At 44.2% G+C, this 15,478-nt stretch overlaps 1 protein-coding gene across 1 annotated transcript in view; it reads right to left on the bottom strand.

Moving 5' to 3' along the window:
* Positions 1-379: 379 nt before the first annotated feature.
* Positions 380-15,478, bottom strand: part of LOC138947725 (fibrillin-3-like) — a 70,516-nt gene continuing 55,417 nt past the window's right edge. Inside the window, exons 23-26 of the mRNA XM_070319265.1 lie at positions 14,216-14,363; positions 13,190-13,365; positions 4,252-4,408; positions 380-3,604 (exon numbers count right to left, since the gene is read on the bottom strand). Coding sequence (XP_070175366.1) covers positions 3,597-3,604; positions 4,252-4,408; positions 13,190-13,365; positions 14,216-14,363 — 489 coding nt within the window. The 3' untranslated portion in view covers positions 380-3,596. The remainder of the gene's footprint in view (positions 3,605-4,251; positions 4,409-13,189; positions 13,366-14,215; positions 14,364-15,478) is intronic.

Genomic DNA, 15,478 nt, shown 5'->3' with positions numbered 1-15,478 from the left:
TGGTTGCGGCTGGATAGCACTCCATGTTGTTCGAAGTGCTTGTGAAGATGGTGGCAGATGATGTGCTCAAGGAGCTTACAGGCAACCGAGGTCAGGGACACTGGGCGGTAGTTCTCAGCTTTGTTCCTATCGCCCTTCTTGTAGACAGAGGATATGTTCGCTGATAGCCAGTCTTTCGGGATGTGCCTATGGGTAGTTCTCAGTAAAATATTGTGTATGCATAGTTGTAGTCCTGCATCGGACCTTCGTACACGCGGGTTGCATCATACACACACTCGGTTACACATGTATACACACTGCAGGCACGCACTGTTGCACACAGACACACTGGGCGATGACGTCACGCACCCATACGGCCACGAACACTTTGGTAAACAAATACAAGTTCGAGGATTTCGCTATTGAATCAAAGAACAAAAGGCAACAACAAAATCACGGTTATGGCAGAAAATCAAAAGCTACTGTACTCACTAAGTATCTAATGTTAGCACAAGTAAAATTCAAAGATAAAAAAACGGAATAACGTTAAGGGTAACGTCAAAACCATTTAAAACCACACTTCCCTGTTCACCACAAACGAATACTCATCAGCAACACATTCCTATTTTTGTCCACACACTATATACCTGGACCTAAAAAAGAATACACACTTTATCCGTTCAACCATTGACCCCAAAGCAAAAACACATCCACTCGCCACGTTTTCCTATCGCCCTCTGCTTTCTGCAGAAAATAACCCAGCATACTCGTTTTAACCGTAGGGGTGACCGCTTCATACATTTCTATACAACATTACTACTGCTAGCCGAAACAATAAAAGGTAACATACTTATGCAAATTTGGGAATGGGTATAATACCACAAGACCAAATCAAACGGAAAACAGTCGAAGGTATAACCTTCGTGGTTGAAAACGACGTTAAACACCAAATAAAGTAAAGTCTAATTACCAGAAGTTCTCCAAACTACTAATAATCTAAATACCACAACATAACCAAATCGTTACTGATCTCCATGAAAATAATCATACATTACTCTGGTAATTTACTCGTCTCCGACTGAACGCCATGAACATTTCTTAACAGTAGCATAGAAAGACAATGCTTTGCGGATACCCCGCGACCGAGACTGAAAGCGCTGACCTAGTATGATTCACATGAAAAACGTAGCGGCCCGCGCGGCGCGCTGATTACTTGAAGTGACAAGTCGGTATAGCGTAGTCGCGTACAGCGCTTAACAGAAAAGCTTTTCTCAAAAACTACTGAACGGATTTTTATGAAAACTGGTACACACGTTTCTGATAGCATTTGCTTAAAACTTTTTAGCCGATTCGTGATAGGGCTATCTGATGACGTCATATTTTACCGTTTGCGAAAGTTGAGGTGGCACCCTCACGGCTACAGTTTTTTATCAATTTGTTTGACATTTTCGTTAAATGATCATTGACTAAGTGCGGATTATGGGATTGCATTTTAGCTTGGTACCTTTAAACATTTATTAATGAAATGTTCCCTCGAATTTAGCCTATTTCTTAAAAGTCGATATTTGAATCACAAAGTTGACATCATTGTATTCTGTATTGTCTCCTGTATCCCAAAATATATAATACAATAAACGGCCTCATCACAAAGGTCTGCCCTCAAACGCATCCTGTTTTTTATAAAGGGTAGTAAATGCAGTGCGTCCATTATCATTCTGTGAGTTTGACAGATTGACTTAATGTATTAATTTCGTTTCACGTGACTCATGTTGTTGTTGGTGGTGGTGGTGGAAACAGAAGTTGATGAAGAATAAGATGAATCGATAACTAGAATTTGTGTTTTAATCAGAACTTTCAGATTTGGAATGACCTAAATCATTAAATAATTGTAAAGCTTCCAAACTGAAATGCAATCCCATAGTCCGAGTTTTCTCAAAGATTGCTATACCAACATTTTAACCAACTTGATTGAAAAATGAATACGCATACAGGAACTCCACCTAAGGGAATCCCACTCTTTTGGTTGACATAGACCCCTTAATTCAGCTCTACGTACTGTACACAGCACATGTTTCTGAGAACAACCCATATAAGCAATTTGAGGACTGCACACAAAGCTGGTAAAGATGGTACAAACCGAATGCATAGGACAATATAGCTATTCTGATGGACACGTGGGGGAATTCGGGGGCTGTGATTGGATGGTCTCACACATCCCTTTTCTGATCACCAAAGCATAACACTACGGAAGTCGGCCATTTTTGCAAATATCCAAAAGCATATCGGCAATAACATAGACGCATGGTTCCGGTTTCTTCCACGTGTATAAAGTACACGCATACCTCGCCAGGTTTGTTTCTGTGACTAGTCGACAGACGATGCCATTTGCTTTGTGTGTGTTTTTGTTGTTGCTTACTGTACATGACATACATTACGTGTAAAATCCAGTTCTTTAACAGGCAACAAACCTTGCAAATGTCCAGAAGCTGCAATCTGAAGGGACCTATCCCTGATTCTAGCACACGATCTCTCCAATGTTTAACACAAAATCAGCAAACTCCTGTCACATAGAACGTCCATTGTATAGTGCAATGTTGAAATGAAGTTACCGGTCTGAAACATTTAGTCGTTTCTTCTGTTCTCCTATCTTGTTCTCTTATCATCTACAGATTTACTGCAGTCTTCACCACGCGAATTCCCAACAGAAGTCAGACTTTCGAACATACCATCTACGTAGGCAAGCATGATACGTCATGACGTCATATGATTCCTAGCATATTGACGTAATGCTAAACATCCGGTTATCTCGAGTTTTCTCCATAATACAGGTCCGTGGGTTTTTCAATGTTCGGTTATTTCCGTGGCTTAATGCGGAAAGGGAACCGTCGTCTGCAATTAATGACATGGACCATTCTGGTACTTGTTGCTGACAAAAACATGATTTTAACACATATATAATTTAAATGTCAGAATAGCTATATAAACGCTATTGTGTTTTCATCGTAGCAATAGGGTCCGATATTTAGACTCGAACAAGTATAATGCGCCTCGTCTTCGACTTGTCGGCATTATACGTGTCTCGTCTAAATAGAAGGCCCTATTGCTACGCTGAAAACACAATCGCTGTTATTGTGACGAAAAATGTTACAGTTTTTTTTTCTTTTTTCTTTTTGCTTAACGCCCAGCCGACCACGAAGGGCCATATCAGGGCGGTGCTGCTTTGACATATAACGTGCGCCACACACAAGACAGAAGTCACAGCACAGGCTTCATGTCTCACCCAGTCACATTATTCTGACACCGGACCAACCAGTCCTAGCACTAACCCCATATATAATGCCAGACGCCAGGCGGAGCAGCCACTAGATTGCCAATTTTAAAAGTCTTAGGTATGACCCGGCCGGGGTTCGAACCCACGACCTCCCGATCACGGGGCGGACGCCTTACCACTAGGCCAAGCGTGCCGGTAATGTTACAGGTGCAAAATCATACAGCACAAAAAGAACATTTGCATTAATGGAAAAACTATGCACAATAAAAAAAAATCAAAAGATTCTGCAAGACCGGTCTTCTGCCGACTCCTCAACTCAAATAATCAGGGCTTTGCAGAACAGGATTTAAGGCACTGCAACAAATCGATACAGAGTATGAATAAATGAAAACGGTAATAAAGTTTGGTTTAAAAGTAAAGATTAAAAGGCCAACACGGAAGTGGGCCGTCTCTTTCACTTGGAGTATTCCATAATTCATCGTCTACTGCAGTGAGTAATTGCTGTCATATTTTAAAAAAATCATATATTTTTGTTGCGATTTTCATTTTTCACGTGTTACTTGAAATGCCGAAGATTATTTTTTTCTAAGTGTAAGAAATATTCTTTTCTCAAGGACCATGATAAAAAATATAGGTATGAAAATATTCCAATGTTACAGGACCGTAGATTTTGGTTGGAACCGTGAAAAATCTCCTTGTGCATTGGGTGCCATTTTTGTTTCTGAACGTTGCTATTTGAAAAGTCTTGTGCAGCTAAAAATAAAAAAATAAAAAAATAAAAAAAACCTGCAGTGATTTATTACGAGTGCGCATGCTTGCTAATTACACAATGGTTTAGCTTTCCAAAGCACATACTCAAAAAGTCGCAGTATGCTTTTCCTGGTTTTTCCAAAGCCTTACACAACCTTTTACATTATATGGAATTAAAAAAGACGTGTTTGATCGTATAAGGAACATTATTATACTGCAGTCAAAGAGTGTAAAAAAAGAAGAGATGTTACCTGAAGTATAATCCGCACTGAATCCAGTTTTGGTCACAGAGGTATCCGTGTGAAAGTAGATCCACATCTGATTCGAACTAGCGTTGAGCGTATGCGGAGTTGGCATTTCATCGAAATGACCAAGTGACAGGGATCCCACAATTCCTCCATCGTTAATCTGCGAAACAGCAAAAAGAAACGAAGATCTACCAGTACATATTTTTGATCTTCACATGCACATATAGACACAGCTAAACAGATAGAGCACACGGTATTCATCATAAGCAGCCTAGAAAGTGAGTCCCGCTCACTCTGAAAGTGCACGACATGATCTCTGCAGATTACGGTTCGGAAAACTATTAGAACATAATTCAACAACGTTCTTGCAATAAAAATGTTTCAAATTAAAACAAAAAAACAAATGCCTTCCTGGGACGTGCATGAAATGCGTTTCACCGCAACTTCAAGCGCTTTTTACACTTTTTAAAATACATCTTATTGCAGTTTTAACAACTTGACAGCCTAGAAAAAGAGACAGAAAGGGGATGAAATAACTGTTCTTTGTTTCGATTCGGATTATGTTGACCTACACATTTTCCAAATGTCTCACGAACGTATTACGCCATTGTTGGCCAAGTAACAGTCAAATGTGGAATAAAAATACCAACAAACTCAAATGCTCAAGTTTTGACTAAATGTTTTAACGTAGAGGGGGAATCAAGACGAGGGTCGTGCATGGTGTATGCACGGACCTACATTCTACTGGATGGCTGTCTCAGTGCGCGCTCTCTCTCTCGCCTTGTCAGGCAGTGAGGAAACGAGGTCAAACCAACTGCTGGGGATCAATCACATCCGGTTTCAATTCCACCAGCAATGTCGTCTGCAAAAACTTCAACGTCGACGACATTCTTCGGGTAAAATGAAAGCTATTACTATGTTTTCCGCGTATAATTTATGAACTGTTGATTTTATAATATTGAAAATCTTCTTGCTTACGTTTTTTGTTCTCCCTGTCGCCGTAAATACTCGCTTTGTCGACTGTAAGTTGTGCAACAGTACACTTGCAGACTTTCCTACTCCTAGTCTACTAAGCTAGTACAGGCAAATCCAGCTAACTCACAAACGGTTAAGTCAAAAATTCGCTTAGCACACAAAGAAATTCTGGTCCGGAATTATCCCTCTTTATCTATGTGTACAAAGTACCCTGAGCTCGAAATGGGATTTCTCTTACGTAAGTCGAAAGACGGATAGCACACAACAGAAAGTCAGTCCCAAAGACAAAGTTTACTCTATATTTACTACAGCAACTCGAAACACGAAACTTGGCGTCTCACACCAACGCATTGTGTAACCTTATTCCCTTCTTCTCTACACGGACGCCACACCGACTGGTCAGTCGGCACGCAATAAAGTATGAACTGAAGTTAGGAGGGGGCGAGTAGTAAGGAGAATTATCCAACTCCAAGAAAACATTCTGAAAAAGGTGGGGAAGTGGTGACAAGGCAGTGAACGCACTCACCATGCACTGACATCATACGAAAGCAGCCACACAAACACAGCACAGAGCTAGAGGCAGAGGTGCAGATGCTTTGTGAGAATAAGCGTTAAAAACCAGTTTGAATAAAAAAAAAACAGCAGATTGAGCCGCATGTCATAATCATTCTTCTTGTCTGGCTTTATTGACTGCATGCCGATCTTGTGGCAGTGACTTTTCACGCTTCAGTCGGACTGTACACAAACCGCTCTCACTCTCCCTCACTGACTACCCTAAGCCGTGACAACTGATGCTTGGAAATTGTGTGGAAGAGTACACCTCTCTATTTCTCTCCAATGCTCTTCCTGCTGACATGCAGTCTTCTTCTTCTTCTTGGCGTTCGCAGAGGTTACACAATCAGTCCAGCACTGGTGATAAATGTTGTCGTTTTCTCCAACTCCTGTCGACTGCCGTATAGTTTGGTCTGCAAGGGAGTTGGTGACGGCCACACTTCTTTTCGTTCCTCATCTAGTAAGGGACATCGCTGTAAGATGTGTTCCGCTGTTTGGTCCTCTTGACCGCAGGCACAGGTTGGTGATGGCGCCAGCTTGAACTTTCGGTTCATGTGAGCATTGAGCCTGTTGTGGCCAGTACGCAGCCTGATAAGGTTGACTTGCTGCTCTCTGGACATTGTGTGGTAGTCATCTCTGTTTGTCCTTGGCCTCATCAATGCCTTGATGATTGTCTTCTGCTCACTAAAGCTGACACTGTTTTCAGGTTGGTCTTCCACGGCTCCTTCTTTTGCCAGCTCATCTGCCCTTTCATTTCCTGGTATCCCACAGTGTGCTGGTATCCACTGGAGGACAACTCTTCTGGTTTGTCTGACCATCTGTAATGCTTTGGCCAGCTGTGGGAGTTTGTCGTTCTCTAGGGCCTGAAGGACTGAAAGGGCGTCCGAGAGGAAGACAACTTGGTAGCAAGGGTCTGCGGAGTCCTGAACGAAGGAGGCGGCCTGCATGAGAGCTTCTGCTTCTGCTTTATAGTTTGTGCAGTGTTTGCCAGTGGCAACGCTGGATGTAGCTGTATGTCCCCCAGGGAACTGGATGAGAATGCCTGCACCTCCATTGAGCACGGCGTTAGTTGCTGATCCATCGGTGTATACATGGATCCACGCCTCTTTTGGGTACTGTTCGTCGATCAGGGCTAAGGTGAGTGCCTGTCGAGCTGTGTCATTCTGATCTTCTCCTGAGGTAACATGTGGAACACTGGTGCAGATCTGGATGCCTGGTTTCTCTGTTGCCTTAGGGGTTTTCTCTTCTTCTTGAGTCAGAGGTAGAGTGTTCTGTGGAAGGACTTCCCTGTACTGTCGAGAAAGTCTCTTGCTCTCGTGTACAAAACTGCTCCGTTTAAGCCGGTTCTTGGTGAGGTTGCTCAGTCTGTGCTTCATGGGGTGGTCGGGTAGGCACTTGAGCTTCTCGGCCTGTACCATAGTCTTGGCTTCTCTTCTCTGACAGAGGGGTTGGATGGTGGTAAGCTTCTCCATTTCCTTGATGGGCGTGGATTTCATTGCACCGGTGATGAGTCGGAGGGCCTGGTTTTGCACACGGTCAAGGCTCTGCAGGTTTGTCTTGGCTGAGGTTGACCACGCTGTGGAGCCGTACTCGAGGTGGGGTCTGATTGTTCCCTGGTATACTGTCTTCAGTATCTTCTCGTTCGCTCCCCAGGTGGTACCTGCCAGCTTCCTGAGTATGGCTAGCTTGCGCCGGGCCTTCGTCTCTGCCTGTGCAATGTGTGGTTTCCAGGTCTGCCGTCTATCAAAGGTGACACCAAGGTACGTTGCTTCTTCATCCTCTCTCAGAGGAGTTCCACCAAGCCTAATGGTTCCGGCTTTCTGCTTTGGCGACAGTGTGAATAGGGTGGTGGAGGATTTCTCCTTGTTGATGGAGACGCACCAATCTTCTGCCCATGCGTTCAGCCTATCTGCCGCTTGCTGCATTCTGTAGGTGGCAGTACTTGCGTGCTCCTCCTTGCACCAGATCACAAGGTCGTCTGCGTAGAGAGCAGCTTTGATCCCCTTGGGCATCTCAGACACCAGATCGTCGATGAAGAGAAGGAAGAGTGTGGGGGAGAGGACTCCGCCCTGAGGGACGCCATGACGAAGGAGGAACTTCTTGCTTTTGGTCTGGTCGACGTTAACTCTTGCCCTGCGGTTATAGAGGTAAGAGCGAATCCACTGGTACATGTTGCTGGACACGCCTTTCCTCAGCAGTTTTACAAGGAGTCCATCTTTCTAGACCTTGTCAAAGGCCTTCTGAAGATCTATCCAGGTGACGAAGACCAGCTTCTGTTCCTGAAAGGCATCTTCAACTTCTTGCGCCAGGTAAGTGACCTGATCTTCAGTGCTGCGGAACTGTCGGAATCCAGCTTGTTCAGGGGCGAGGAGGTTCCTGGATTCCAGGTACCACCTAAGGCGCTCGTTCACAATTCTCTCCAGGGTCTTCACAACACAGCTGGTGAGGCTGATTGGGCGATAGCTGGTGGCCTTCTTTGGATCCTTCCCTTTTTTTAAGATGGGGATCATGATCGCTTCTCGCCAGAGTTGTGGTAGCGATCCTTCTTGCCAGCTGCTGTTGAAGACCTCGAGTAGCTTGTTCTCTGCTGCACTACCAAGGTGGGTTAGCATCTCGTTGGTGATGCCGTCTGGGCCAGGGGACTTCTTCGCCTTTGACTTTTTCAGAGCTGAGTGCAGCTCGTGGAGTGTGAGTGGTTGACTCATGGCGTCCACTGTCGACTGTCTGGCAGGTCTCTCTCTTTTCTCTCTTCTTGCTTCTCTCTGTTTCTCGGGGCTAACATGGAGGTTGCTCTCAGCTGCATAGCTTTCAGCAAATTGGTTGGCAGCATGCTTTCCAGTTAGCACCTTCCCGTTCTCTTCTAATGTGATCTTTCCTCTGCTGGTGTTCTCATCATTCAACTGCTTGGTGAGCCTCCAGAGCTTTCTGCCATCCTTCTCAAGGTTCAGAGAGCTTGTTTTCTCTTGCCAGCTTCTCCGTCTTGCCTGTAGCTTCTTTTTGAGAAATTTGGCTTTGGCTTCCTGGAGGCGGATGTTGTTGTTTTGTGACGGGTTGACTTCTGCTTCCCTTCTGGCGTCTGCCAGATCATCATCCAGTTCCTGCAATTCATTGCTCCAGTAGGGCTTATAGTCTCTCCTGGCACCCCTGGGAATGGACTCACGCGCTGCTCTGAGGATGCTCATGTTGAAGTCCTTCGCCACCATGTTGATGTCTCGACCCTCGACTCTGATGTCTTTGGTGAGTTCGCTGGTGCGGTGTCTAAAGAGGAACCAGTTCGCTCTTTTGTAGTTCCACCGTGGGAAGGAAGCTTCAGTGCAGGACTCCATGCCCAGGGTCAAAAAGACTGGCCGATGGTCACTTCCACCTAGCTGTTCTCCGACCTCTCTGCTGGTTAGCTGGTGCATGTCTTCCGTGCAGAAGGCTAGGTCAGGAGTTGATGTAGTGTGCCATCTTCTGGAGTAGAATGTAGGGCAGTCAAAGGGACTGTTCAAAAGGATGAGACCTTTGTCGTCCTGCCAGTTCTCCACCTCTTCTCCTCTCCGATCCAGGTGGTCATATCCCCAACTCTGTGAATGACTGTTGAAGTCACCCACCACGATGAAGTTGGAGGCCTTAGCGGGGATCGTGTCAAGGGCGAGGTGTCTATCATTGGGGCAGTAGAAGTTGACAAGATGGAATTCTGATGTCTTCGTCTGGATTCGAATCACCTGATATTCGGAGTCCTCCATGTGCGTTTCTATCAAACAGGCATTGATGTTGTTCCTGATGAGGGTCAGGATTCCTCCTTTGCTTCGGTCTGTTCTGTCGGACCTAAGGCATTGGTAGCCTCTCACTTTGAAGGACTTTTGGGGTGTCAGGTGCGTCTCCTGAATACAGCAGATGTTGATGTTCTTCTCATGCAGGATATGCTCCAACTCTGTCTTCTTGTTCAGGATACTTTCTGCGTTCCAGTGCATGACCTGAAAAGGTCGCTGCTGACTGGGTTTCTTCCTGGTTGTGGTGGTGCCAGTCACTTTCCTCCCGCGTCCCCTGGCGTGACAAGACGGACGGGAGGGACCTCCAGTAGTTGGGGCTGGGTCCCTTTGAGGCATGGGACCCGACGCTGCTCCACCCTGGGGGGTCCTCAATGGGCGAGCGCCATTTCCATCTGTGCTGGTTGATTGTGTCATCATTTGCGTAAGTGCGTGTACCCATGGTTTGTTAGAATGCGCCGTGCGGCCCGGGTCCTCCGTCTTCAGCATTCGGGGTTTTCTGTCGGGGTTACCTCACCCTTAGCTCATGGCCCGTACGTCCTACCCTGTGAGCACAGGGGGGAGGATTTTCCGGGATCCCACCCGGAGCCAGTTTGGTCCGCGGCCGCAAGCGGCTGATCTCCATATCTGAAGACCGTTCCCCTATCCGCCACCCGGGGACGCGCTGGGTTGGGGGTGGTCGCCCCACTGAAAATCCCACACTGGGTTAAGAAAGATCAGCCTGTCCCAGGCTGACTTCAGTGACACCGGACACCCCACTGAGTGTAGCCAGCTACCCCCCCCCCCCCCTCTCTCTCTCTCCCCCCAGCCATGTACTGTTTGGTGCTGTGGCCAGAGAGGTGTCACCGGCTAATTGAGGCCAGCTGCACTGTTCACCCAGAGCAAAACTAGTTGACTGTGTCTAACTTTTGACAAAGCAACACAACTGAAGGGTTCACAGATTAGGTAACCGACTCACTGGTCAAGGCTGCAGGGAAACTTGTATCTTGTCAATGAAAGAGGTTACACACAGATACGCGATGCTGAGAACGGTGGCCGATTTTTCACTCTCTTTCTCGGAGGGCCTTCATCATTGCAGGGACTGCTGTAAAGAAATGCTTGCTCAGAAACTAACTCTTTTTGCATTGAAACATGCACCAGAACTGGTGGACACCATCGACAATGTCAAACATGAAATCGAAGCAGTTTGCTTGAGGAAACGGTCGTCAGCAACTCAAACTTCTCTGTTTTCTTTTTTTAAGAAAATCTGAGGTGACTTTCTTTGTGGCCCCGCCCCCTCCCTCTGAAAGGACCCCCCTCCATAAGGACCGATTTTTGTCAACATTTTCAAGGTCGCTAGAGAGGGGTTCCACTGTACTATGACCAAGTCGAAATTTCGGATAGGACACAATAACAATTCGGTCCCTTCAATTTCGTCTTATCCGGATTTGCCTGTAGCTTGCAAACTTTGGCTTGTTTGTGTTCTCATTAATAGCCTTTTTGTTTTCAATTCGTATAACAACTATTTATATAGTCAATGTTTGTAAAGATTTTAGTCAAGCAGTATGTAAGAAATGTTAAGTCCTTTGTACTGGAAACTTGCATTCTCCCAGTAAGGTCATATATTGTACTGCGTTGCAAGCCCCTGGAGCAATTTTTTGATTAGTGCTTTTGTGAACAAGAAACAATTAACAAGTGGCTCTCTCCCCCCCCCCCCCCCCCCCCCCCCCCTCCCCTTTCCCCGTCGCGATATAACCTTCGTGGTTGAAAACGACGTTAAACACCAAATAAAGAAAGAAAGTATAACAACTATGAATATTTCATAGACGGGTTTTTTTCCCTCACAGGACGAGGATGAATTCGATTTGACAAAATGATGAAGAAAGGGGAAAAATGAAGATTTTTGCTGTGTTTGTTGGGCCAAATTTTTTAAGTCCAAAAAAGGTGAGAGATATTCATAACAAATTCATTTTTGGTTTTTTTAAAAAAATCTGTTTGCTGCATCTTTTCTGTGACCATTGTGGCTATGCACTGACACACAAAAAAGTGGAGAAAGGGGAGAAATGAAGATTTTTTCTCACTACATCACAGTCAGGGATTGTTGACATGTACATTGTCATGAGGTCAAAACAAATTTTAAAAGCTGTTGGACACTGCACTAGTGTTGCTTTAATCAAGGCGAGTCTGGAACAATAGGTCCACCCCACCAAAAAGTCAACATGGAATTAGTTATGATTTTTTTAGCCTTTTGGCTTGGGTACGGCCAAGTCAAAAAGGTGAAAGGGGTTACAAATAGTCATAACAAGTTCAGTTTGGGGTCTTTTTGAAATCTGTTTGATGCATCTTGTCTGTGACCATTGTGGCTATGCACTCAAAGTCAAAAAAGTGCAGAAAGGTGACAAATGAAGATTTTTCCTTCTTACAAGACAATGTGTGATTTGGCACATTTTGCCTCAGTCTTTATCAAGAGCCTGTCTAACCCACTTTGAAGCTGTTGGAGACTGCAGTAATGTTCCTTACATCAAGGCGAGTGCAAAATGGTGCATTTCTAACCCCCCCCCCCCCCCCCTAATGTTCACTTTAATATCAATCAATCAATAGATATTCAGTCACAGTTTAACTAACTCATTCACCCTGATCACTCACTCATCCATCCATCACAACAACACTGTTTGATGCACACACTGCCTGCCTTCCGCACTGGGAAGCCGCTTCGCTTCGCAACAACAACAACAACACTGAAAATTCGCCGGGAAATACCCCCACGTACCACACGTGTCCTTGTTTCTTCCGACTAATATCAACTTTGGAAAAAAAGGACAAAACTGGATGAACAATTCTTCGGCCCCAGCAATCTCATTACTCTGAAAGGGGAACCGGAAGTGGCTGGTCCCCAGGTTTCGAAGTTGACCGATATTCCCACTAAAGTGACCTAGATCCTGAGACAGCCATCCAGTAGAATGTAGGTCCGTGGTGTATGTGTATGTGTGTGTGTGTGTGTGTGTGTAGAGCGATTCAGAGAAAACTACTGGACCGATCTTCATAAAACTTAGACATGAGAGATCCTGAGTATGGCATCCCCAGACGTTTTATTCATATTTTTTATAAATGTCTTTGATGACGTCATATCCGGCTTTTCGTGAAAGTTGAGGCGGCACTGTCACGCTCTCATTTTTCAACCAAATTGGTTGAAATGTTGGTCACATAATCTTCGACGAAGACCAGATTTTGGTATTGCATTTCAGCTTGGTGGCTTAAAAATTAATTAATGAGTTTGCTCATTAAAGTTGTCATTAAATACAATTTTTCGTAAACCGATTTAAAATTGATTGCATCGTTATCTTCGTCTAATTCTGAATCTAAAAATATATGCATAGTCATGTTTACTATTAAAATATAATCACAATTAACAAAAATAGGTTAATTTGTACTACGATTATAATTTATGAAATCGATCCAAAAGTGATTGCATCTTACTCTATCATTTCCTGATTCCAAAAACTGACTGACATGAAATACAAGCCATATAAAAAAACAATCTTGTTGTAACCTCTCTCTCTGTATATATATTATATGTGTGTGTATCTAATTGTTTAATAATTAATCACTGAAGTTAGCACTTAAAGCTCGTAGCTGTCATTTAGCTACTTAAACGTCCGCGTAACCGTTTCAAACTAATTTACCTCTACGAAGTCATAACCTTGCTCCACATGAAAAGCTGTAAAAGTGAGTGAGATGTTGTGACCGGAAGGCACTTTGATAATGTAGACACAATCTAATAAGTTTGGGTAGACAGATGGAAAGTTGGGAGATTGAACTCTTCCCGTCAGCGATGTCCATATTCCCCCACATCCTGCAACTGATAACAAACTTTATAACTACGCCGTAAAATTGCACACAACAAGAAAAGAACAGGTGCAATCAAACAAGAACGAAAGTGATAGATGCCAAGAGTGACAGAGAGAGAGATGGAAATCAATTTGTTTGCATGCAAATTCGGGTATTTCGCACACAAAAGGAACTTCACGTTTATGTCTTTCGTTTATACCAAAAGAATAGTGGGGTTAGTATTGTCGTGTTGTCAAGGACCTACGATTCTTGTAGACGATATGGTAATAAACCACACATTTATTTTTCGTGTTATTATTCTTTATTGTTGTCACAGCGCATTAATCAGATCCGAAAAATTCGTCTAAAATAAGCCCCTATTTTGTATTGTAAGGGTGTAAGCACTGATCTACTTAAAGCATACATATATATATTAGAGACGGGCGCAGTGGCGTGGTGGTAAGACGTCGGCCTCGTAATCGAGAGGTCGGGAGTTCGAATCCCGGTCGCTGCCGCCTGGTGGGTTAAGAGTGGAGATTTTTCCGATCTCCCAGGTCAACTTATGTGCAGACCTGCTAGTGACTTAACCCCCTTCGTGTGTACACGCAAGCACAAGACCAAGTGCGCACGGAAAAGATCCTGTAATCCATGTCAGAGTTCGGTGGGTTATGGAAACACGAAAATACCCAGCATGCCTACTCAACGAAATCGGAGTGAAGCTGACTATGCTCTCAGAGTATAGTGTGGGGAACCCAAATGGGCAAACGAGCTCACACGTAACCAGAAAATTCTGGAACGCTGAAGAAGAAGAAGAAGAAGAATATATTAGAGAGAGAGAGAGAAAGAGAGAGAGAGAGAGAGAGAGAGAATAAAAGTATTACGTGAAGTGAAGTGTGCCTCAAATCCGAATCTGCCAACGCTAGACTCCGTGTTAAAGTTGAGTATAATCTGATTCTCAGGCAAACGCACAACACCAGGAAGCGAACCACCAGAGAATCGTCCAATAGTTTCATTCATTGCATTACGAACCTGCAAAACAATAGATGGCTCAGTGTCAATAAGAAGCGACCATTTCATTTTATCGTTGTCCGGGGGCCCTGCAGCTAATACAAAAAGATGTAAAGGTTAAACTTGTATAACCTCTGTAATGGTCGGCCGTGAGCTAACTTCGGCACATCAATTAATGTCAATTCCTTGTTACTCCTAGTTCTTTGAGCAATAAATACTACCAAAAACGTCATCTCCGTTACTGTCCGGGCGTACATTTTAAGAATACATATGTATTAAAAACTCTTTCTTATCACATGCACTATCATTTTAAATGACACGACCATCAGTGCTGTTGCTGCAGTCATTTTTGTGCATGAGGAAGTCCTTGTGAGTCTTCGCCATGGCTAAAAGTAAATGTCCGGGGAAAAAGGCGCAAAAGCAGTAACTTCTTTCGGGAATATTTTTCCATCCCATTTTCGGGGACTTTTTACACACGAATACCCCTTAAAACAATCTTCAAACGTTGTTGGTTTATGAACAGGTCTTAGTTTACAGCTGAAATGCGTCTGAGTCTAGCCAAGAGGCAAAAGAGAGAGAAAAAAAATAGACTTGGGGGTTCCGTAACCGTTATCTCCGTTACCGGCTTTTTCTGGCAAAAGAAAAACAATCAATGTTCCATTTTGTGATACGGTGTTCGCTCACAGGGGCATACAACGATAAAAACATTAACAGGGCCGTCACGTGTCTTCTGGTTCTGATGTGAGGCAAAATGCGAGCGCCCGTCATCTCCGTTACCGTCATCTTCGTTGCCGTCATTTGCGGGCCAATAGAGGATGTCTTTTTCGAGGTGTTTGTTGAAAAACTGCGTCGGAGATAGATCTAAAATATGGTGTACATTGCCAAATCATATATCGTTCAAAAGAGCAAGACCTGCTCTCTATTCTGACCTGTGGACATTTGTATTCCTTTGATGCCCTGTATTCTGCATTAGACTGACAAAAGGCAATTTTTGATCTTTTCTTGCCTCAAAGACCTGCAAGATGTTCAAGCGTCCACAGCCCAACTAACAGCGCAGCTTTTTAGCTTCGTTCAATGTATTTGCTTTGTCTGTACGTATAGATTTAAGGGTGCCGCCGGTGTAATTTATAAACATA

This window comes from Littorina saxatilis, linkage group LG14, assembly GCF_037325665.1.
Source record: "Littorina saxatilis isolate snail1 linkage group LG14, US_GU_Lsax_2.0, whole genome shotgun sequence".
Taxonomy (NCBI): Eukaryota; Metazoa; Mollusca; class Gastropoda; order Littorinimorpha; family Littorinidae; genus Littorina; species Littorina saxatilis.
Note: the sequence above shows the minus strand (reverse complement) of the source record. Positions and strands in the feature narration are given on the sequence as shown.